The following is a 22,756-nucleotide window of genomic DNA, read 5'->3' on the forward strand; positions in this document are numbered from 1 at the left end:
CTCTGTTTTGACAAGTGATTCTTTTTATAAATCCCAGACAGCTCGCCTTTTCACAGGCAGTTGTAAAGCTGGATTTAATACACATCAGAGAGAATACACGAAAGCTCTCGCACGTTCTGCGGGCGCCGGTTTTTTTCGGCAGCTCTGTGAACATGCTGACCAGCAGCTGACCTTGCCTCCTGACGCAGCACACAGCCACCGAAGGATGGGCCCCATTCTGCCATCGTTAATATTCCAGATTTCACTTCACGCCCTACATCTGCTTCCTCCCAAGACAACAGCTGGGGTTCCACCAGCCGTCTACAATAACTCATTGCTGGAAGAGTGGGGCCACACAACACAGCCAGTGTGCAAGCACATAGGGTACACCCCAAGCATCCTTGGTTCCTCGTCCTGCCTTGCAGCACCAGAGCTATTCCTTCTCTTGGTGAAGCCCTTCCCAGTGCAAACAGGGCGAGTGCAGCCTTGAGAGGACAAGGGGAAGGCAAGGAAGAAAGAGCAAAGGTCACCCTGAGGACTAGGTGTGCTGAGCAGGCTGGGCTACAGGCTGGAGACCCTTCCCAGATGTTAAACAAGTCCTTCCACATTAGATTAGGTCCATCTACACCTAAAATAGCCTAATCATCCTGAAGAGCCTTGTCTAAGCCTTCAGATGGTGTTTCACTTTCCCTGAGAGCTACCTGGCAGTTTCTAAAGTAACTCTAATCCCATTGTCCTTTTTTGATCAATTTTCCAACAGCCACCGCAGCTACAGTTGTTGTAGTAAACCCGCTGCCCTCCTGCTCCTCAAGTCGTCATGCATCTCTACTCCCCCACGTGAAATATTTGTGAAACCTGAGAAGTGGTTCCTGGATAACGGATATTCTATTGATAAATACCTTTCAAAAAACACCATCTGGAACTTGGGCAATCGAGCAACGTACAGTAAACCACATTCTTCCCATACACCCTCTAAAGAGACGGGTGTAAGGTACAGCACGCAGGTTTGATGAATCAAACATCAGTTGAAATGTCTCTGCTGTCTTTTGAAATCTCCTGGGCCTCGCAAATGTGCATCCAGGTGGAGAAAGGTCACAGAGAGCCACTCCAGTTCCTAAGTCCCTGCTCTTCAGACAGGTAGGACCATCACACCAGCTATTTTCCATTTAGATTTACACCACCAAAAGTGTTTAGCGGTGTTTGGCCACCCTTCCCCATATTCCTTGGAAATTTACCCCAATCCCAGCACGTGGCTGTCAGGTGTGAGGTGGGATACGTGCTTCTCCTGCCCGGTACAGCCCTGCTCCCCCTGAGAAAGGCAGAGAGCACTCCCCAGACCAGGCTGGCTTTAAATCTTGCTGTGCCACAAAGCGACTTTTTTCTTTCAGAGGTAATACGTAAGTGTGTGTCATCCCTGTGGAATATTCTGGCTGTTGTTCTGATACCATCAGTCCATAAAACACCTGATAACATTCCCCTGTACGTTTTCCTTCAAGCTGAAATTTGACATTTTTCTTCAATTACCGGATGTACGAAAGCTCTCAAGATTCCTTCAGCCCACACCCCGAACAACACGTGTCAACGCCGCTCAGAAAGCCCCACTCCGGCCTACGTCCCCCAACAGGCCCTTCCCTCAAGGCGACCGAACATACTTTGGTTTCCTCAGCAGAGGGAGCTTCTCACACGGCAGTGTGAACGCCACATCCCTCGAACCCTCTGCAAGCACATCCCATTTCCCACAGTACCAGCTCTGCGCCAAGCAAACGCCCAGGAAAGCCGAGGGTAGGGATTAGGGAAGGGTACTCCTATCCCCTAGTAACCACGGGCTGGTTTGTTCATTGGATTAAGGCGGCTTGCAGCCTTCCCAAAATCCTTTATTAGTTTTCATGACTATTACTGTTCAAATGCCCGTCCTTTTGACATCCTGGTACCACTCCACAGCAGCTCTGTGGCAGTCAGTACCAGGCTATGAGAGCTTGCGTGAAAAAAAGGGCTTTTTAATGCTTTTCAGTGCCTTTCTTTGGTTCCACTGAATGCCTCTTCATACTTTTCTTACAGAGACAGAAATTTTCAGCCTACTTTTGTCTGCAGCCCGAATGCTCTGTACGTTATTATCACGTCCCTTTTAGCTGTCTCCTTAGACAAACAGCCACATCTTTTCATTCTTTCTTCGTCCAAAAGCCTTTGCATAGTTATTACTAAATCCTGCTTGGTAACGAACAGAGTCCCGCACAGCACCGGCAGGGCGATCTGTGATAAGGAGATGGGTAGCTCCGGCACGGCCAACGAGAGGCCCCTGCTCTGCTCCCCGCACCCCACTTACACAAGCGTGTGTGGGGTGAACTCCACCAGAGAGCAGATCCAGGTGGAAAAAAAATTGATCTAAAAACCAGTCCAATTCTTCAGTCAGATCAGTTCCCCAACCTGTTTTACTGAGTGGCAGCAGAAGCATTTGTACTGCACAGCGTGCCCAGAACAGCATGAGTGGGCGGATGGGATGGCAGGAGCGGGAGGGGGGAGAGGAAGGGAAGAGGACTGCTTTTTTAAGAAGCACTAACAGCTTAAACACACTTAAAATGATAATGTAATTGATGAGACCAGGGATTTTAGTCTTATCAAAGATATCAAGGGGATCCTAGCTTTTCAAACCAGATTTGCAGATGATGTTTTCCTAAGCCTACATAGATTGTTGGATGATATTTTGCTCACACCTAAAATAACTAAAACTGAAAAACATCAGCATTAAAAACACTTCTCTCCCCTTCCCTCGTCCCCTTCTGATTCCTGTATTTTCTATGCTTGGCATCGCTAGGTACACAGGCGATTTCACCGTAATCTTAATGGTGATTCACTCCTCTGTTTTAAAGCACGGTTTCACATCACAATCTTTACGCTTACCTACTCCCTCCTTGCTGCTCCCAAAAACAAGAGCAGAACATGGAAAATATTATAAACACTTTTAATGTGCCTTCATAAAAACAATTTCAAAACAGTATTTACACTGAAGGTATAAACATCCCCTTGTGATGCTGTTATCCAATAAGCCCTGCACTTGATCACACTCAGATCAAGAATAATTATTTAGCTCCTTCAGAGAGGTTAAAATAACCTCTCTTAGGGCATGGGAAACTTCTTTTCCATGCATAATTCCAGTCACCAGACAAATTGGTAAACAAAAGCAGATAACATCAACTCGGATGTAAGAAGGAAAAGAGCTAGTGGGCAGAATAGGCCCAAGAGCAACAAATATAATTTGGCCATGAATAAATCTGGGCTGGAAATCAGGAGGTCATTTTCAAACATCAAAGCAGGGAAGTTTCAGACCAGTCTTTTGATAAAAGCAGTGGGACAAAAAATGAACTGGGTTCAAAACAAAGCCTGCGAGTTGTCTGAAGGAGACTACAAGGTGTGGCTGCCTGCCATAGCCGAGCTCTGAACCTTGATGCAACCATCCCTCCCAGTCTGGTGCTCCGGAGTAACTCCTGTGCCAGCTAAAGGCCGAAGTGACCATTTGTCCTGCTGACAGAGGCAGGACACCTTAGTGTGCTACGCCACCATGGTAGCGTCCTCACAAAACACCTTGACACCATGTTTCTCCCTGAACCCAGCTGCGGCAGGGTCTCTCTGTGCCTCTCCATGGTCCCTGACGGCACTGCGCTGTGTCAGCATCTCCTGGGACGGTCGCTGCCTGCAGGGCACCTCTGCCACTGTCCTCGCAAACAGCACAGCTCTTGAGGGACCCAGGTTTTACCTTAAAAAAATGCTTTATCCTCCTCACAGACTTTATTTACCTTCCCTCCCACTGTTCCATCATGGAGAGCAGGAGGAAAGGAATTTTCTGCCAGGGTTTTAGACAGCAAGCCATGTTTTGGAAGGGGGTATCTCCTTCTTCCTTCTATAAAGTGGACCGCTAGGCACTTTTGAGTTTCCGTGGGAGACACCTGCACTGCCAGGTTCACTGGAACCAAAACCAACATCATGAGCATGCCCAAGGGAGGTGTGTGGAGGCGTTTTGCTCCTGCTCCCCAACCCAAAGGCACCAGGGTGAGCCCCTAGCCTGAGGGACACTGGCCACCACAGCACCTCCACCACAGAGCTGCCAAGGGCCTGTGCCCAGCCCCATACCTCCCTCAGCCCTGACTGGCTGGGTCCCCCCTGCCTCAGGCCCCGTTCCGTGCCCCACACACCCCCCTCAGCCCCTGCCTCAGGCCCTGTCCCCTGCCTCATGACCCGTCCCCAGCCCCGGCCGGGGGTCTGACTCCGCCCCGGGCCCCGTCCCAGCCCTGGCCGGGGCTGCCCCCGGCCCCCGCTGCCCCATGGCGGGGGACACCGCACCGCGGGGGCAGCCGGCCGGGCGGGGGCCGGCGGCCGCGGCGATGAGGGGAGAGCGGGGCGCTCCGCGCGCAGCCAATTAGCGGCCTCAGCGCCTGGTCCGATCTCCCCGGAGCGCCCTCATTGGCAGCTCCCCCACCCTCGCCTCACGGTGTGGCCGGCGGCGACCAATGGGGAGCGGGCGCGCGGGGGGAGGGGCGGGGCCGGGCGGCGAGGGCGCGAGCGGCGGGCGCGGCATGGCGGGGTCCCGGCGGCCGTGAGGGAGCGCGGGCGGGCGGCGGTCGCCATGTCGCCGGTGTGGTCCCTGGGCGCGGGGCTGCTGCTGCTGCTGCTGTGGGTGCGGCACCGGGGGCTGGAGGCCGTGCTGGTGCACCACCGCTGGGTCTTCGTCTGCCTCTTCCTCCTGCCGCTCTCCATCCTCTTCGACGTCTACTACCAGCTGCGCGCCTGGGCCGTCTGGCGCCTCCACAGCGCCCCGCGGCAGCACGCCCAGCGCGTCCGCCACATCCAGGCGCAGGTGAGGCCCGGCCGGACCCCGCACCCCCTCCCCGGCCCGGGAGCCGGCTCTGCGGGAGGAGAGCTTGTCCCGCGTCCCGCTCCTTGCCAGCCCGCGGCCCCGCTGCGGTGCACGCCGCTGCTGCCCGGGGCCTGGCGGCGAGGGCACCCCTCCCCCCCCCGCCGCCTCTCCCGGAGCCGGGGCAAAATCCAGCCTCGAATCCGGGTGCGGCAGCCGGAGCGGGAAAAAGCAAAGGACTAAAAGCCAGCGGGCTTTTCTGCCCCTGTGGGGTGTTTTTTCCCCGTCTGAAACTCCTCGCGAAGTTGCGGCGTCGACAGCCGGCGAGTCCGGATGCGGCTGTGCGGCTGCTGTCACTGACACCCCTCGAGATGTGCTGTGACTCCCTCTGTACACGCACAGGGTTTAGGCACGTACCTGTGTGCGCGGGTGTAGCATGAAAATGTTAGTCTTAGAATGGTTGGCCTAATACTGTGTTTTAATCCCGCTGATGTCCCGCTTCTCGGCATTGTTAGTTCCAAGAGATGATTGAAGGGGAGCCGAAACTTTTCTTCCACCCAGAAGTGCAGATGTCTTTAATGTTTCTGTGCTCTCTAGTATTTATGGTAATTCTGTCTCATCTACTTCTGTTTTCTTCTTTGACTCTCATGTTCATTGCAGTTACAGATGGATATTAATGTGCAGGGAGTTATTCTTTGAGGGTTTGGGGTTGGGTTTTTTTATCATCAGCTGTAGTAGCAGTTGAGCTTTGAAGAAAATGCTGCAACTGATGTTTGTTCTCCAAATGTTAACCACTGTGGCTTTGCAAAATTCATGGATCGCGTGTGTGGCTTACACATTTTCTTTCTCAACTTTTCTCTCTTTGCCCGTTCATTTTCAGGCTCAGACCATTTTTTGGTGTGTTTAGGAGGAGGCATTGTTTCATTAACCTTCACGGAACTGACAGTGATAATACCTCCCTTCAAGTATAGGTTTTCCTGTGGATTTTTAAAACTTTCTTTCTAATTTTCTGAATTCCATCTCCAAAAATACCCCAAAGCTACAGGGTATTAGAAATGCTTCCTCTACATAACTAGACCCCTCTGGTGGTATTTTATTTAGAGGTTCAGAGGTCTGTAGAGAGACTTCCAAAGCATCGCTACTCAACATAGTGACATCCAGGCTTTGTAACTTGCAGGTAACATACATGTAGAGGAGTAACAATATTTCTGAACGCTTTTTCACAGCGAGGGAAAAATGTTTCTGGTATACATTATTGATGACGTGTATGCCTTACAGTGTCAGTTCTGTTGTTACCTCTTGCAGGTTCGGGAATGGAAAAATGAAGGCAGCAAAAGATACATGTGCACTGGCCGGCCTGGCTGGTTGACTGTATCACTTCGGGTTGGAAAGTATAAGAAGATTCATAAGAACATCATGATCAACTTAATGGATGTTCTGGAAGTGGACAGTGAACGACAGGTAACAGGTTCATCACAAAGCTTTCATAATAATGAAGTTTACAGCTTTTTGTACTCTATTTGTAGCTGAAGAGGGGATTAGATTCCATAAAGAACAAAGGATTTTTGCAGCAGTAGACCCACCAAATTTCAGGTTTTACAATGTGTGCTTGGATCATTCTATCCAAAAAACCAGCATATGGAATTGCTTAGCTTTTATGTGCTGAAGTCTAAAAGACCAGATTGATTTATGGTTTTGGGGACTGAGCAACAAGATGTTGAGGCAGAGGAGGAATCACTAAACAGTTTCAACTATTTTTAGTAGTGCTCTTAGGAAAGTCAGTCTCTGAATTCTGATAACAGATGGAAGTACAATCCAGTTAGCCCTATTTTGTCATCGTTAATGCTGAACACTTGATTTATGTTTGGTGGGGGGAATTGGGTTTTTTTGCTTTTTAGGTTGTTCGTGTGGAACCTTTGGTGACCATGGGCCAGTTGACTGCCCACCTGAATCCCATGGGCTGGACTATTCCTGTGGTACCAGAGCTTGATGATCTTACAGTAGGTAAGGGTCGTTGTGGTGACAAGAGACTCACTGATTTTGCTGCATTTTCCTTAGCTTTTTATGCAGTAACACGTTGCATTATTCTAAAGGTTCCGGAAATACTCTGTTGAACCTTACATTCTGTTGTGGTATTTATCTTGTAAGCGCTTCCTTTTTTTTTTTTTTTAAATAGTCCTAAAAGTCATGCCCAGAGCTTAAAAGTGGGGTTTTGTTCTCATAAACCACCTTCATTTTGGAGTGTGTTTCATTTGATTTGTTATGTGCTTTCTTGATAAGGTGGCCTGATCATGGGAACTGGCATTGAGTCTTCGTCCCATATATACGGACTTTTTCAACATACCTGTGTGGCCTATGAACTTGTTCTTGCTGATGGAAGCCTTGTGAGATGTTCACCAGTAAGACAAAATGTTATTTTGCTATCATTTACAATGTCATTGACAGTTATCGGTATGGATATATGATTTAGTATGACATACTTTTTGCAGACTGAAAATTCAGACCTATTTTATGCAGTGCCTTGGTCTTGTGGTACTCTGGGTTTCCTGGTTGCAGCAGAAATAAAAATGATTCCTGCCAAGAAATATGTCAAAATACATTATGAGCCTGTGAGAGGACTGCAGAAGATTTGTGAAAAGTTTACTGAAGAATCTAAGAAAAAGGAGAATAGTTTTGTGGAAGGACTTGTTTATTCTTTGGAAGAAGCAGTCATCATGACAGGAGTCTTGACTGATGAAGCTGAGCAAAGCAAGGTAAGTAAAGGGAAGTTACTCACAAAGAAAAGAAAATACCCCCAAATTTTAACTGAAGCTGTACAATACGCCAATATAAAACCAGAATCATTATAAGATTGGAACAATCTCTTAACATGGGATTAAAAGCTAGATCTATCTGTCAGAGTATTTTGAATTACAGCTCTCTGTTACTATAACAGTCTCTGTACTCTAAATCTGTTCAATTGATAAGAAATGACCCACTGATTTCATTATTCTAGCAAATAATTTAGTCTACAGCCTTTTCATTGCAGTACTGAAGGAGGGAGAGAAGTGTCTTTGCTCATATACAGAACAATGCTGTTTTAAACTGCAGTTATTCAGAGTAACTCTTTTCCCAGCAAGCTTTTAATACGCTTAATATTGGTAAAACACATCAGGGACATTTACAGGAGGGACATGCTAACTGTTCACTGCATCCCTCATCCTGGATGTTTCTCCTCTGCCATAATGAGACTTTTGATTAACGATGGGTTGAGAGATCAGTATTTTAGGAATCCAGTTCTGTCACATTCATGGTCTCTTAATTAGCTTGTAACCTGCAAGCCTTAGCAAGCCTTGTTTAAATTAAACCTTAATGGCCAGAAAGGTAAGAAGGAGCCATGCATGAGGAGAAATGAAGGCTCCCTAGATCTCTGGTGACAGTCTCATTCAAACTGTCACAGAGCGTAACATTGATTCTTCACAGTAAAGGCACTTGGGGACACACTTAGTGTTGTCTAGTAAGGTGTAACTGTTACCTGTGTTGGTGTTTGCTAATGAATGCATGTTTTCTTGTAGATAAACAGAATTGGCAACTACTACAAGCCGTGGTTCTTTAAGCATGTGGAGAAGTATTTGAAAGCTGACAGGACTGGAATAGAATACATTCCCTCAAGACATTATTACCATAGACATACACGCAGTATCTTCTGGGAGCTCCAAGTAAGACCAGTTCCAAAATTAAAATAACATCTGCAGGAGGGTACTCTGCACTTTCACGGTGTAGGTACAATGCACCTTCTTCCCCTTGGCAACACTTCTGTCTTTCATGGCAGAAAAAACCTGAAGTTTATGGCAAATTTAAAAGTCCTGCATTTGGGCAAAACAAATCCAAAGGCATTTCTTTAGACATAAGGCGTTATATCATAACCTCCTAATTTCCATTTTAGTGCTTTTCTGAATTTAGACCTTAAGTACATATTTCAACATTAAGCTTTTATACCTACAAAGTGATTTTCAAAGACAGATGGTGGAAAAAACATGAATGTGAAATTGTGGCTGAAAATTTGCCCTGCCTAAACTCAGAATAGTAATTATGCAGTAAGGTCATTAATTTGGATTTCATAAATGTATTTGTTGTGATGTGCTTTTACGCAAAACTTTATTTGGCATTATGAAAGCTTCCCATTGCTACATTTTGAATCTCTGGAGTGAGATACCGGATCCTTTCAGCTCCCAGAGAAGTTAAACAGGAGTTGGCTGTGTAGGAAGTGCTTAAAATTTTACAGCATTAAAACTCTTTTAAGAACTGATCTTGTATGTGTTTATTCTTGCAAGAGTTCTGTAAGTTTAGCTTCTTATGCACTCCTTCCTTAACTGTTTTAAGATAATAGCCTACTGTTCTCTGAACTTCATTCTCTGAAAGTATTTGGGGCTGAGTATGTTGTGATTCATATGACTGATAATCAGTCATCGTAAGTAGGGGAGGTTTAGGGCAGGGCTGTGTAGTTAAGTTCAGTCCAGGCCTCTCTTATTTGCTCGTATTTGTATTATAGTAGTGTAGGAAAAGCATCAGCAGTTACATTTATTGAAAATCCGGCTTAATACTGCTCTGAGGATTCTGAAGTATTGTCTTTTGGTTCACTTACACATGCTTAAGTCAAACTTTTTTTCTCTCCTCTTTTAAGGATATCATTCCTTTTGGCAATAACCCTGTTTTCCGTTACCTGTTTGGCTGGATGGTTCCTCCAAAAATCTCGCTATTAAAACTCACCCAAGGAGAAGCTATTCGAAAGCTGTACGAGCAACACCATGTTGTACAGGACATGTTGGTGCCAATGAAGAGCCTTGAAAAATCTATCCAAACCTTCCATGTTGACCTTAATGTAAGAACACAGGTTTTTAAAATGCAGCAAATCTTGGACTGTGTGTAATAAGAACTGTGACTGTTGATCTTAAGACATAATAGTCTGCTTGTGTAAAAGGTCATTATTGTATCCTGGGGAGTACTGTGCTTTGCGAGTCTATGATGCAAGGCTGCAGAAAAAATGAATACGACTTTCTGAAAAAAAGAGTAAAAAAAAGTGAGATTCAAACTTTAGTAGAAGGCCAACACTTCTAAAAGATTTTATCCCTTAGTAAAACTTGAACTGATTTTTCTTTCACCTAAAATGACTGGCAGTCTCACTAAACCCCAACTGTGGGAATTAATTTCCCTTTCTTGCTTTTATTTCTGAATTCATTTTAGTTAGTATAAGTACAAACTTGGCGATTTCAATTTTAAACTGACCTGGAAAAGAAAACTCTTCGTTCTCTTTTTACTGAGAATGCGTATTCAGTTGTCGCTTTGGGACCAGGGATGTTGGTTGTTCTTTTTTTTTTCATTTCAAATATTTAAGGGGGAGGAGATGTAATTCTAGGAGGACACAGCACATATTCTGAGCATCTCAATCTATTTGTGTTACGGTCATTAGAAAGTGCAGCTAAGAAACACAGCAAGATGATTGGAAAGGAAGAGCTGTGTAAGTTTCGATCCCAAATTGGGAAGAAGTCCTCTTAACTCTTCATTTTGTCACCTTTATTGAGAGATAGCGTAAAGGATTGTTTTGTTAAAAATAAGTGGCAAAGTGTTTTCTTACCTCTGCAGGTGTACCCTCTTTGGTTATGTCCTTTCATATTGCCCAATAATCCTGGTATGGTCCACCCAAAAGGGGATGAGGCAGAACTCTACGTGGATATAGGAGCTTATGGAGAGCCCAAAAGGAAACAATTTGAAGCCAGGGCTTCGATGAGGCAAATGGAAAAGTTTGTAAGAAGTGTGCATGGGTAAGGATCCCACTCCTTAGAATAGTAATAATGCCATATAATTTACACCCATGTGGGTTAGTCACAGTTATTTAATCCCACAGCACTTTAATATTGAAATAATTTAAGAACCACCATAATTGAAAACTAATTTTAATTGCTGATTTTGATGTTACAATTTTTAAATACGATTTCGCTTTCATTATTTGATTGCAAAACCAAACAAACAAACGAGCGCACTGGCTGAAGTTCTTCCAGGATATTTGGGAGCTGCATAGCTTCAGGTCACCTGTGCATCCTTTCAGCTCCAGGCTGCTCTGGGAGTAGAGTCTCTGCTGCAACAAAATACATCTGTGCACCCAGGTGCGGAAAGACCTCGGCAGATCTGTACTGACTGGGCGTAAACCAGTCCAAAGCGGTGTTAGCGTGGGCCGGTGGCGGCTCTCAGCAAGGCTGGCTAGCCCAGCCCTCGGGAAAGCAGCCGCTGAGCTTGCGTACTGAGGCTGACTTGTTTCAGGCGGGTTCAGAGCAGGGGCAGAGCAAGTGCTGTGTTGGCCGCCGTCACTCCAGGAATCCCACAGGCTGTTAAAAGTTTGGACAGCTTCCCTGCCTGCCCTTGGGACTGTTCTCCCTGCAGTCCTCGCAGCGTCGTGCAGCAGCTCTGCCCCGTCCTTGCGCTGGTGTGTCCTTGCACGGGGAGGCCAGCCTTGACTCTTCCCTGCAGTCCCTGTGCGGTGGTGGGAGTCTTTCCTCCCTCACAACTTGTACTTCCATAGCTTCCTCTTCCCTGTCCCGATTCTCGTTACATAGGACCACAGTAGGCGTGAGATATGTGCCCACCATCTGTCACAGACTCGTGCCAGCCTAGTTTGCTGTAGTAGTGTCAGTGGAGGAGCAGTTACAGGCTTGTTTCTCAGGAACAAAAAAACAACTACGTGGTATTTTTACACCATCAGTATAATTTATCCACATTTCTATTTTGACCTACTTCTCAGTCTAACAGTGATTGTGTCCCCTGTGGCTGAGTAACAATGACGAGTCTGCTTCGAGATGATTTGGAGTGTAAATGACTTAGCTGCAATAAGTGATCTGCCAGGGGACAAAGCAACCAAAAGTTAACTTTAAGCTTTTTTTAATTACCTTGAAATTAATCTTTTAATCTAAAGCTCTTTACAAACAAAGTTTTTTTCTTCTCTACCTGTCATTGGGAAATGGACAATGGATAAGTGCTTAATCTTAGAGTTTTGTAATCACACACAACAATAGAGCTTTTATGTAACAGTTTGTGTTTTACTGCTGTTTTTACTCTGATGCTGGCTGCATTTTAGAGAGCAGAGTATGAAAGTAAGGAAGAGTCCACAACTAAATAAGGATTTTGTTTATTTTTGTAAATGGACCTTTGTTACACTTCCTTTACACTATAAATTTATCTTCTCGGCCTGGTCTGATTTGGTAGGCTTTTGCCTTCCTGGTTGCATTCTCAATGTCCAGTTCAAAGAGACTGTAAAAAGTCAAAGAATGTATTGTTACATCTGCCTTGAATGCGTTTTATAATGCAGGCTAATACGGGATGCCATGATTGTACCTCCATGGTTCGTAAGAAAGCATGCAGAAAAAATACTTCCTTTTTTTGAAGCTGGAATTAAAAGGTTTTGAATGGAAGAAAAAGGAAAGCAGGCTTTCAAAAGCAGTTAGAAAAGTATTTGTCAGGGAGAATTTAGGTTACGTGTGGTTTTTTGGTGCAAGGGGCCAGACTCTTGATTTGGGGGAACTTTTGAAGATCTCTCTAGACTTGTGTTTCTGCGAACACAAGTTGATATAATACAAGTCGTCAGAAGATTTGGCTGCACGTGGTTAGGATGTCCAAACATGAACCACTGTTTTATACGCATTTTTTAGTCCTTCTCCTTTTCTCTTCGTAGTAGCAAAACTAATGAAAGTATCAATATGTTGATGGCTAAAGAAGTATTCTGAACCATATTTTAAAAGCAACAGTTATTTTAATTGCTTTCTTTTCCCATCTTCCCCTTCACCAAAATGACTGTAGCAGTATTCTGCTGTTTTCACCATTACATGTTGTTTCCTCTTGGAAAAGAGATCATGGTGATGTTAAATCCACAAAATATAATTGGCTGAGTGTCCCAGTGTAATCCATGTGAGCAATTATATTTGCTTGTTTTTAAAAAGCATTTTTGATGTTTTTTTTTGTTAAATATTTGCTATTCATAGCTTGCCCTGAATTTTTTTTTAATATTCTATTTCAAAATTTGTGGTACAATTAATATTGAATTTCTGTCTCTTTTGGTGTTTTTTTCCCCTCTCCAGTTTCCAGATGCTGTATGCAGATTGCTATATGACCCGTGAGGAGTTCTGGGACATGTTCGATGGTTCGTTATACCACAAGCTGAGGGAGCAAATGAATTGCAAGGATGCCTTTCCAGAAGTGTATGACAAAATCTGCAAAGCTGCGAGGCACTGAGCCTGGATGATCTAATCAAGCAATCAGGGAAAGATGAATTTACCTGTAGCTAGTCAGTATATCCTTTTAAAAAAAAAGCTTTATTGCTCTCCAAATAAGCTCATTCTTGTTGATGTTTAAAGATATGAACTCCTGCTTTATAAATTTATGTTTAGTATTTCTTCGTATGTTTTAAAACCAATTTTCCAAACTCAAAGTGATTGTTTTTAAGAGATCTTAAGTGCTAGCCTTTGTATCTAATGTAGTGACATAGGTGAATTCACCTAGCATAAGAAAAATAACTGGAAAGGAAGAAGATACTGGAGTTACACCAGCTGTATACTATAGCTATATTTAACATTACTTTTGAAAATGGTAAGGAGGGCTCAGAAATAGGTGCCAAAGCTGAACGTGTTGTAAAATTAATCATGATGTTAAAAACATTTGCCTCCAGTCAGTAACCTGTAGAACAGCTTAGCAATGATACCGTCATCTTCCGGCTGTACAGCGCTGCATGATGTTGTGTGGTACTACGCTGCTTGGGTTATACCGAACTATAATCTCGAGCAGTTAAACTCCCTAACAGTGACTTCGGTTTCAAAACTGAGCATTGAGGTGTGAAGAAAATGCTTTTTACTTGTGCCTATCCGATTTGTACTGATTTTGATTATAAGTGTAAGTGGGTGTAGGTTTTAGGTACTTTGTAATTGGCTAACAGTGCATTGGTTTTTTGCCCCAAAATGCCAATGTTCTGGCTTCGCAGACTACTGAAAAAATAGCTGCTATTTCATATAGCCAAGTTTTAATTTCCATTTTCACTCGTTGTGGGTCAGTTTATTTGGATTTGTTTTGTTTTGTTTTTTGGGGTTTTGGGGGAGGGTTTTGGTTGTTGCTTAATTTTAGTGCCTTATAAATACTCAGTTGGAGGAAGACGTGGGTTATTTCAGACTGTTCTGTCCTGGCCAGTAGGAAAAGGAACTCAAGACTTTGTTTATACGAGGCTTGTTAGAGCAAGTGGCTGTGGATAAGAAGAACTCTTGTTGTGAATCTTGATACACGCAGGCTTTGGTTCTGACTGGAGTGACATTTCTGCTTTTCGTTTGAGCTGGATTAGATTGATAGGCTTTGTAAAAGGACTGTTTCAGTCACCCGGAGTGGAAATCAACAGCAAGTACTGTTCAGTTCCCCTTCTGCTGCTCCCTGGTGAAAACGGCACAGTCACGCACTTCATACGGTCAAGTGTAGAAGTGTGGAAATGTTTTGACCCTGTAGCCAGAAACACGGTTCCAAACCAAGCCCATGTCTTGTCCAAGCGGTACTTTAAATTGTTACTTGAAACCTTGCTGAGCTTGAGGGAGAAGAAAGTAGTTTTCTTGAGGTTTGCATCATGAAGAACTTTTTAAACAGTTACCAGAGGGAGGCGTTGTAATTTTTATATCAGTGCTAAACCAATGATTTTATTTATTGATAGATGGATGTTTATGGTCCAGATGAAACCAATGATAAAGCAGTAACAAGAAGAAGTTCGGCCTATTACTCAGTGATGCATGCTGGACAAATTGTGTGCAAATAAGGTACCCCTTAAAATCCCACGCAGGGGGACTGGTAGCAGGCGCAGCCGGCCAAGGGGAGATGCAGCAGTGCTGCCCAAGCCATGGGGCCGGGCAGGAGCTGGAGCTGTGTCAGTGATCCAGGAGTGTCTGCTACAGCGTTCCAGGCTTTGGGGTACACAGGAAAGCAAACACTGATTCTCGGGGTGTAACCTGCCCTCCTGCCCCTGTGAGGGAAGCGGCACAAGAGCAGTTTCCTTGTCCCTGGGGCAAAGCTACGATTGAGCCCAGTGCTTGCAAGATAATCTGCACAGAGCAAGAATGGGTTTGGTTAGCTTTTAAAGGGCGATGTTAAAACAGCTAGAGGATATGCAAAAATTTTTACTTAGGTTGTGTTTCTCTCACTTACATACTGATGATCTTTAGGTATGCACTCTTGGTTTTTTTGCTCCTTAGTTTATTGGCAAACTTTGTATGACGTGATTGGGTACTGTAACTGTATCAGTCACACACATGCACATGCATAATTACTGCTGCTCTTAATTTTTGGTTGTACGGGCTGTTTAAAATAAAGATCTAGCCAGCGTACTGTTCAAAGTGGTGTCTTTTAATGAACGATTACTTACTTCTCAACAGCCGTGTTCATCATTTCTGGTGCTTATTGTACTGTTACAAATGGTCAGCGATTACTGAGAAGAGCTGCTGCCTGGGTAAGAGACCAGAGGCATTGCGTGGTGGTTGGGAGATGAGGAGCCTAGTGCTGCAAACAGCTTTGAAGGAATGTCTTTGAAGTCTGTAAGTCTACCCTTATCTCTGCCCCAAGACACACCTGTACAGAACAAACATGTTATAGCTGAGCCTTAACCTTTCAGTTACGCCCCACTAACTCCACATAGCCTCATTATGCCAATTATCCTGATTGTTTTTCCCCCTCACCTCATTCTTTCCCTGTGATGTTTTGTCCAAGAAGGACAAAACCCTATTTTGGATTTAGGTGCTACAGCCGTTGACATGGGTAGCTACTTCATTCTTCTCACTTCACGCTAATAAACCTAATCCCTGATTTGAATGATCAGCCACAGAAGCGAGGATGAAGATTCAGTGCCCTCTTCAGCCTGAGGAGTTTCACATCCACATCTTCTGTTTGCTTGAAAGATGCCTCCACAGCAGCAATGTAGGCTTAGTCAGAGGTATTCCTGCCCCTCCCCTGGCCACAGCTGGTGCATCCTCTTCCAGTGCTCTCTTCCCAGAGAGAAGCTCCTAGGTTTTCTCCTGAAATCCAGGCTGCCAAATGCCTCAACCCCACTGAAGCCACAGTTCAGGTGCCAAAGGCCTGAGTTCCTTTAATCACATTCTTTGTTGGCCCTGACTCGGGCTGCATTTCACAATCCTCCCTTGTTGCCCCAGCAGTATTTCTGTAGCCTGCGCTCACCCACATCACTGCTCAGGCATTTCCCCTCAGAGACCTCCTCCCTCCTCTGCTTGCCTCTCTAGAACAATAATCACTATTTCCTTAAATCACTGCAGTTTTACCTGTGTTCAATTATCTACCCCACCAAAGGATAATTGCAGATTAATTAGCATACTTAATCAGCCACAACTAACATGTAATTACACCTAGATTTAATTATTCCAGTCTGGTCTAAACACTAGTACGAGATTTCATAAAGGTTGACTCTAAGTGAACCAGTGTACTCCCAGTACATTTTTATGTCCGTCCTTTGTTACCACCCACTCGGCTCTCCATTTCACTTTCTCCGTTGCCTCTAGGTTTTAATATCCTACAAAATTTGGAACGATGACACTAAATTCCCCCTAATTCCATCCAGCTGCTTATAAACATTTGCATTGTTAATTCAAGTCAAGCTGTATGTTGCAGCTACTTGGAAGACCTCAGGACCAGGGGACAGGTACGTAGGCAGGTGCCGAAGGCCTGACCAACGACTTCGCCACAGTACTGCTTTCCCAGACCTGGCTCGCCGTTGAGTTGTACTGGTGGAGCTGGGGGCATTAGGTGGTGGTAACACCACCATGCCCGTAACAGGTATGTGCAACTTCTTCCAGTAGCACCGTTTGAAAGGAAATGTTTGATATTGGATAAGCTGCATGGGCCAGCAGACCTTCCTTCAGAGGACGTGCAGTATCTTTTCTCATATGTGTCGCTTTTATAAAGTCCAAGGTGGAAATAATTAATTACTCAACAGAAAAGTTAGACTGCTGATTGCCTAAGAGTGTTTTATTACCACAGAACAAGACTTGAGTTGTTTCCTATCTCTTGACTTGCATGCCAGCACGCTGTATTTTCATCCACCCAGTCTCATCTGCTGGCACGTCTGCCATTTACTCACGGATTTGGGCTTCCCAGCACCATCTTATGTTTGGAAACCACAGCGATTTCTTCAGAGGTATCTGGACAACGTGGAGCAGAAATCAAATCACTCCAGTTGTTTTTAGCAACAGGCTTGAGCCGCTCGCTGTGGAAAGGGGATGCGATTCAGTGGGATCAAATTATTGGCTGGATTAATCTCATTAGTCTTAATGAGCATGGAGGTGAACAGAGCTCTTAAAAGCCTGGCTATTCCCTAGAAGGCACAGCTGTAGCTTGAAAAGTGATTTTGGAGCTAGTGCTATTTGATCAGAGAGATGCGTCTGAATTCCAAGTCCTGCTCACTGTTCAGATTTCTTTTTTATTCCTACTGGAAGTGCAAAATTAACAAAGCTGGGCAATATTGAAAGCTAGATTTCATTATGCTTTCTCCATCATAGGATAGCTAACTTCTGGCTGCCCCGCTGAAAGCTGCCGAGTTATATTCAGCCAAGACCGATTTCTAACTCCTCTCTGGAGATCAAGAAAAACCTTTGCAGAGCTGTCAGCCCGTAGTGCCACCGCAGCAGTTTGCTAATCTTGGCCACAAGCAAAGGTGAGAGCGGAGGGCTATGCTGAGGTCTCTCATTAGTATAGTTCCTAACTGCTTCACAGGGTTTTCACGCTAGCGATTTCAAAGCCCTTTGTGGTGAAAGCGAGCCTTGTTATCTTCCTTCCTCAGATGGGTACACCAAGGCACAGCCCGAGAAGGTGATTTTTGTTCGGGGCGGTTGAGCAGTCCAGTGCCGGCGCTGGGAATGAGTCCCGGCAGCCTGATTATCCGTCCACCTCCCAGTTCCTTCCCAGGCTGCCTCCCTCTAACTCGGTGGAAACCATTTGCCTACACCTCCGCTGCAGGCAAACTGCATTTCACAAGATACAACAGCCACCTTGGCATCTGTGAAGTGCCTTGAGAGCCAGTAGTTCTTTAACCCTCCCACTGCCCCTCTGCGGTGGGGAAGCACGAAGGTCTCCTCGCTTTCCCGGGAGGGGAGAGGTGCAGCAATACCAACCTCCCTGTCCACAGAGGGAACCTGCGGTGGGGCTGGCGAGTGTTTCTCAGTCCCGATCCAGTGCTTTAACTACACGATCGTCCCATCTCACATCAGTTGTAGTGTCAGTAACGTGCACTCAGTCTCCCCAGAGCTGCTCAAGATTATTTTCCTGTAAGCCAGTGTGAAACCACTTGCAGCCCCCTTGTTTGTCAGACTTACAGCAAGTAGGCATCCCGCTTCAAGTTGCTGAGGTACCGCTGCGCATCGCACTGGTACAGGGACTGGTATCTCATCTTCTGAGGGTATTTTTCATATTTGGTGATGTCGTAGCGACCAACGCCTACAGGGTTCTGGAAGGAGAAGGTCTCATGTGCTTCCCCATCCAGAGGCAGCGTGGGGGATGTGAGTGGGGCAAAACCAGGTAGTGCCTTCACGTGACTGAGCGTGCAAAAAATACAATATGTGGTGTATCTTAAGCAAACCCACCCTATATTGCAGGAAGGGAGGAGAAGACACCCTAATCGGTGTTAGCCCGGCCAGTCCCCTGCACAAGCAATTCTTCTCGTCACAGCGGTCGGTAAAGAAGCTGATCAGCTCTGCGGGCTCGAGCACACTCACCAGTCGCCTACTGCTAGCTGTAGTGAAGGGCTGCCGTGTCACAGCCTCCCCACTGAAATGTAATCTGTCGAGTTCCCCAGCAATTACGAAGATGTCTTCATCCTTGACCTCTTTCAAGTTGCCTGTTTCCCACTCAGCTGGGTAAAGGAGAGAAGCCACGTGGAAGCCTGCTCCTCATCCCTAGCCAAGGTGGACTATTTCAGACTAAAGCTCTCCCTATCTGCTTTGAGCCCTTTAGGCTTTGTTCTGGTTCTCCGTGGGGAAGCTGCCAAGATGAATACAGCTCCAGGAAGGAAGGGCTCCTACCTGCACCGGCTCTGCAATGAGCTGCTGATGCTGCTAGAGGAAAAACTGGCTTTCAAGCAGCAGAATGTGACTTTTTGGGAGGATACAAGGAGCTCCTGGCACCTAAAAGGATTCAAACCCAGCTGCCCTCATCCATGAAGTGCATCCGCTTGCTTGCAGCTGATGCAGAGCAAAACTAATGGGAAGGGTTGTCGGAGCATCCCTTGAAAAGGGCAAAGGCCTGAGGATGCAGGCAGAGACAACGTGGTCGCTGCTGACCTCCCGCCCCTCTGCTCAGGACCAGCCAAGCTCCCCTGCCTGCGGGCAGCGCGTGCTCAGTGGTGGGTGCTCAGCGTGCTGCTGTACGCAGGGGGCACCTTCCCCTTGACCTGGCAGGACGTTGGGCCGTGGGCCTTTATTCACCATTTATTCTTTAGCAACATGTTCTGGGTAAGAACAACAGCACCCAGAGGGACTTATCTCCTCTCTAAAGGAGGGATATCTGGCCAAGTCACCCAGGTTTCCCTGATAATCAAGGGAGAGAGAAAAGCACCTCCTGAGGTCAGTCTGTCCTTCTATCACAGACAGCCACCTGCCGGGGTGCTGCTCCGTTCAGAGGACACACTAACATTTAGCTGGCTGAAGCTGGTAAGGAGCGCCCACCCTTTGGCTCAGAAGAGTTTTGTCCTCTCCCAGGGGTGCTGGTAATGGATTGGGGATGGTCATGGAGGAAGCTCGGAGCCTGACCACTCCTGCATCCCTCTCTCACTGCCTTGTCCATTCACTCACCTCGTTCCCAGTAAAGAGGCAGTAGGACTTTCTGTTGAATCTCTTGGCAGATGACCAGAATGGGGGTTGGCTGGAGTACGCTGATCTCTCAACAGGCTTTGGGCTGTAGGAGCCCGGTCCCACTGCATGCTGGGCAGAAGGAAACCCGTTACGCTTCAGTTTGCTTGTAAAAAGAGCTGCACAACTTTGGAGAGCCATCCCTCCATCCATCCATCTATCCCTCCATCCCCCCATGGCCCAATGCATCCCCACCCCAGGCACCCGCTGCACCACCAGGGATGCTGGTGACACCGGCCGGTGCCGATGTCCGTGCTCCCACTGACCACCTCCCTCGGGCACTGGCTGAGCGTGGCCCAGAAGATCCTCTCCGAGGGGCAGCCCGGGTTCCTCGGCAGGGTGCTGAAGCAGCCTTTCTTCTTGTTCTCCTTCAACGTCAGCTCGTCCAGGAAACCCTTGACAGTGCCAGTGCTCAGCTCGGTGCCTCTCCTCTGCCGGGACAAAGGAGCGGGTGAGGGGCTCAGCTGCCGGCGGTCTCTCGGGCCACCCCGTCCGTCCCGTGCCACGAGAGCTCAGCCCTGCCGCTGCTCACGGGCACCAGCCCCCTCTCCTGTGCGGTGCCTGCAGCCCGCTCGCTCCCCAAATGCCGCTGCCTGGGCGTATTTTTCCAGGATCCAAGGGAAGTCAAAGAGCAAAATCCAAGCGGGATGGATGCTGGCGTAAGGCAGCTCTCCATCCTTATGGCAATGTGTTGGCAATGCCGCGGCTCGCTGAGAAACCCTGTCCGGGTGTGGGGCCCTGGGGCAACACACCTCCAAGGCATGATGGCCACCACCAGTGGGCTTCGACCTGTCCCTCGAGAAGAGCTGGCCGGGGCCGCCCGCCCGCCGCAGCCGCTCATCGATGCTGCTCCGCAGGTGGTAGGTGCCAGGTCCCAGGCCGCTGCCCTGCAGGCACGGAGGGAAAGGCGGGAGGGGCTGCGCTCAGTGGGGGGACGGGGCCACCCCACCAGCGTGTCCCCAGGGCGAGGGGCAGACCCACCACGGCTGGCAGCAGGGCACACTTCGCCGTCCTGCTGTCCATCAGCCCTCGCGTGCTGGCAGAGCGCTTGTCCCTCTCCTCGAGGCGGGCGTAGGGGATCCCCCGGGGGCTGTACGTGCCGGGGCCGGGGAAGCAGTCCTGCGGGAGAGGTGGGGTGGCCGTGGGCAGCCTCGGCAAGGGGGACAGTCCCCAACCCAGCAGGAGGAGACGGTGCCCACGGTAGCTCCTAACCCTTGCAAAGGGCTTGTTCTCCGGAGACATCAGCCCGGAGCCAAGTCCCGCAGTCGGCGAGCACCATTCCCCAGCATCTCCCGTGTCGGGGTGCGACGTACCCTGTGGGCGTCTCTGAACCGCTGCTCCCTCGTGTCGCAGATCCCCCGGAGGCTGGAGGGCCGTGTCTCCTGCAGAAAGTCCCTGATGTTGTACGTTCCCGGGCCCAGCTTGTCCTGCTGCGAGAGGAGAGAGGACGGGGCTGAGCAGCGCTGCCTGCACCATCGCCCCCAGCAAATGTGCACGGAGGGCGGATGAAACCCAGCTCTTACCTGGCGTTTGCGCCTCTTCATTATCTCCTTGAACTGGAAATGGGGCAGCTGATTAAGCCGGGAGCCCTTCTCTGCCCTGGCCCAGCCAGAGGCTGATGCTTTCCCCTGCAACGCAGAGCCGGAGCACTGCCATCAGCAGCGCCGGGACTGGGGCACGAGGCCGAGCCCATGCCCAGCCAGCCGTGGCTCCGCAGCTGGGTGAAGAGGGTGATTAGGGGAGATGGACACGGGGGTCTGCTGCTCCACATCCCACTCCTCCGTGCTCTGTGTTTGCTGAGCACCAGGAAGGTGCCAGCGAGCTCCAGCGTGAGCAGCCCATGTCCCACATTTCCACCCTGGGGTGCTCCCAAGTTGAGCTGGATGTCCCGGACCGTCATGTGCAAAAAGTCCCTGTGCAAGAAGCTGCTTGCCAGCGGGCACAGACCATCTGGGAGGTGAGGAGAGCTACGCCGGTAAGTCCAGCTCTCCCCACGCATCAGGCAAGCCCGGCCGGTGGCCTCACCTGGCTGCCCATGCTCCCAGGGAGCGCCTGCAGCCCCATGCTGGCAGCTCTGGTCCCCGAGGGCTGCGGGGATGGTGGCAGTCCTTGCCATGGCAGCCATCACCGTGGCACCCAGCATCCCGGTTCCCCAGGGAATGTCCCCTTCCAGGAGCAGACAGGGCTGGCAGACAGCAGGGCTGAGGCAGGGATCCTGGTTGTAACGGAGGCTCCCAGCCTGCCTAAAGCAACATATTCAGGGCTTGATCCAACCGTTTACCAGGCTTTCAGAGGGACAAATTATCTCTAAGCTGCTAAAAAATACATTCTTAAAGCAACAACCCAACCTGCCAACCCACTTGGGGCAATAAAAAGATGCTTTTGGTGCTCGTGTCCTCTGTGGCGCTGTATTTGCTGCATCTGTGAGCACTGGCGGGTCTGGGCAAGGCAATCCGCATCCATGATCTTTGCAAGGGAGGCTCACCAGCCCCCTTAACGCCCGTGGCGTTTCGGACAAGAGCAAGCCAGGCGAGGGGAAGCCGGTTCCCTGGCGCTGGGCTGCTGTTTGGTGCAGAAAGCGTGGTTTGCTGCCCAGTCCCAGCCCTGCCGCCCACTCCCGTTGCAGGCTGGATGGGATCCTGCTGAGCCAGGGAGGAGCAGAAGAGGCTGCCCGCCTCCGACAGGACCTTGGCGCTGCTCTGAGAAGTCACCAAGTCCTCCAATGCACACTACAGAGGTAGGAGCAATGGATTATTTCAGCAGGAGGGGAACCCCAAACCCATCTGTGTAAAACCCACCTCTGGTCCCTACGCACGCGTAACTCATGGTGTAATGCATCCAGCACTGATGGATGCTGTGTGTACCTACATCCAAGGTAGCCCTGAACCTCAGGTGATGATATGCATTCTTCTGATTGATTTAATTACGGTATTTTTATCAGTGTTGTTTATTTTCAAAAGTGTTGTCTGCTCAGGAGGAGCTGTGTGAAAGCACCCTAGGGTTACCCGGGAGCACCTGCACCTTGGGTAGCTGC

At 48.0% G+C, this 22,756-nt stretch overlaps 2 protein-coding genes across 2 annotated transcripts; one reads left to right on the forward strand and one right to left on the reverse strand.

Annotated features, from left to right (window-relative positions):
- The first annotated feature begins 4,516 nt into the window (after positions 1 to 4,516).
- On the forward strand, positions 4,517 to 15,210 carry DHCR24 (24-dehydrocholesterol reductase). Its single transcript, XM_075155698.1, has 9 exons — positions 4,517 to 4,828; positions 6,131 to 6,286; positions 6,724 to 6,829; positions 7,106 to 7,224; positions 7,315 to 7,578; positions 8,380 to 8,523; positions 9,489 to 9,686; positions 10,448 to 10,626; positions 12,931 to 15,210. Exons 1-9 carry the CDS (start codon positions 4,598 to 4,600, stop codon positions 13,082 to 13,084), a joined length of 1,551 nt encoding a protein of 516 aa, XP_075011799.1. The 5' UTR covers positions 4,517 to 4,597; the 3' UTR covers positions 13,085 to 15,210.
- Positions 15,211 to 16,957: 1,747 nt separating this feature from the next.
- Positions 16,958 to 21,622, reverse strand: CIMAP2 (ciliary microtubule associated protein 2). The gene is made up of 11 exons (XM_075156991.1): positions 21,527 to 21,622; positions 21,246 to 21,350; positions 21,036 to 21,152; positions 20,704 to 20,841; positions 20,475 to 20,609; positions 20,392 to 20,399; positions 19,989 to 20,148; positions 19,666 to 19,794; positions 18,898 to 18,930; positions 18,193 to 18,323; positions 16,958 to 17,087 (listed from the first exon to the last, which is right to left on the reverse strand). Exons 1-11 carry the CDS (start codon positions 21,620 to 21,622, stop codon positions 16,958 to 16,960), a joined length of 1,182 nt encoding a protein of 393 aa, XP_075013092.1.
- Positions 21,623 to 22,756: the final 1,134 nt, after the last annotated feature.

This window comes from Calonectris borealis, chromosome 8 (assembly GCF_964195595.1).
Source record: "Calonectris borealis chromosome 8, bCalBor7.hap1.2, whole genome shotgun sequence".
NCBI lineage: Eukaryota > Metazoa > Chordata > Aves > Procellariiformes > Procellariidae > Calonectris > Calonectris borealis.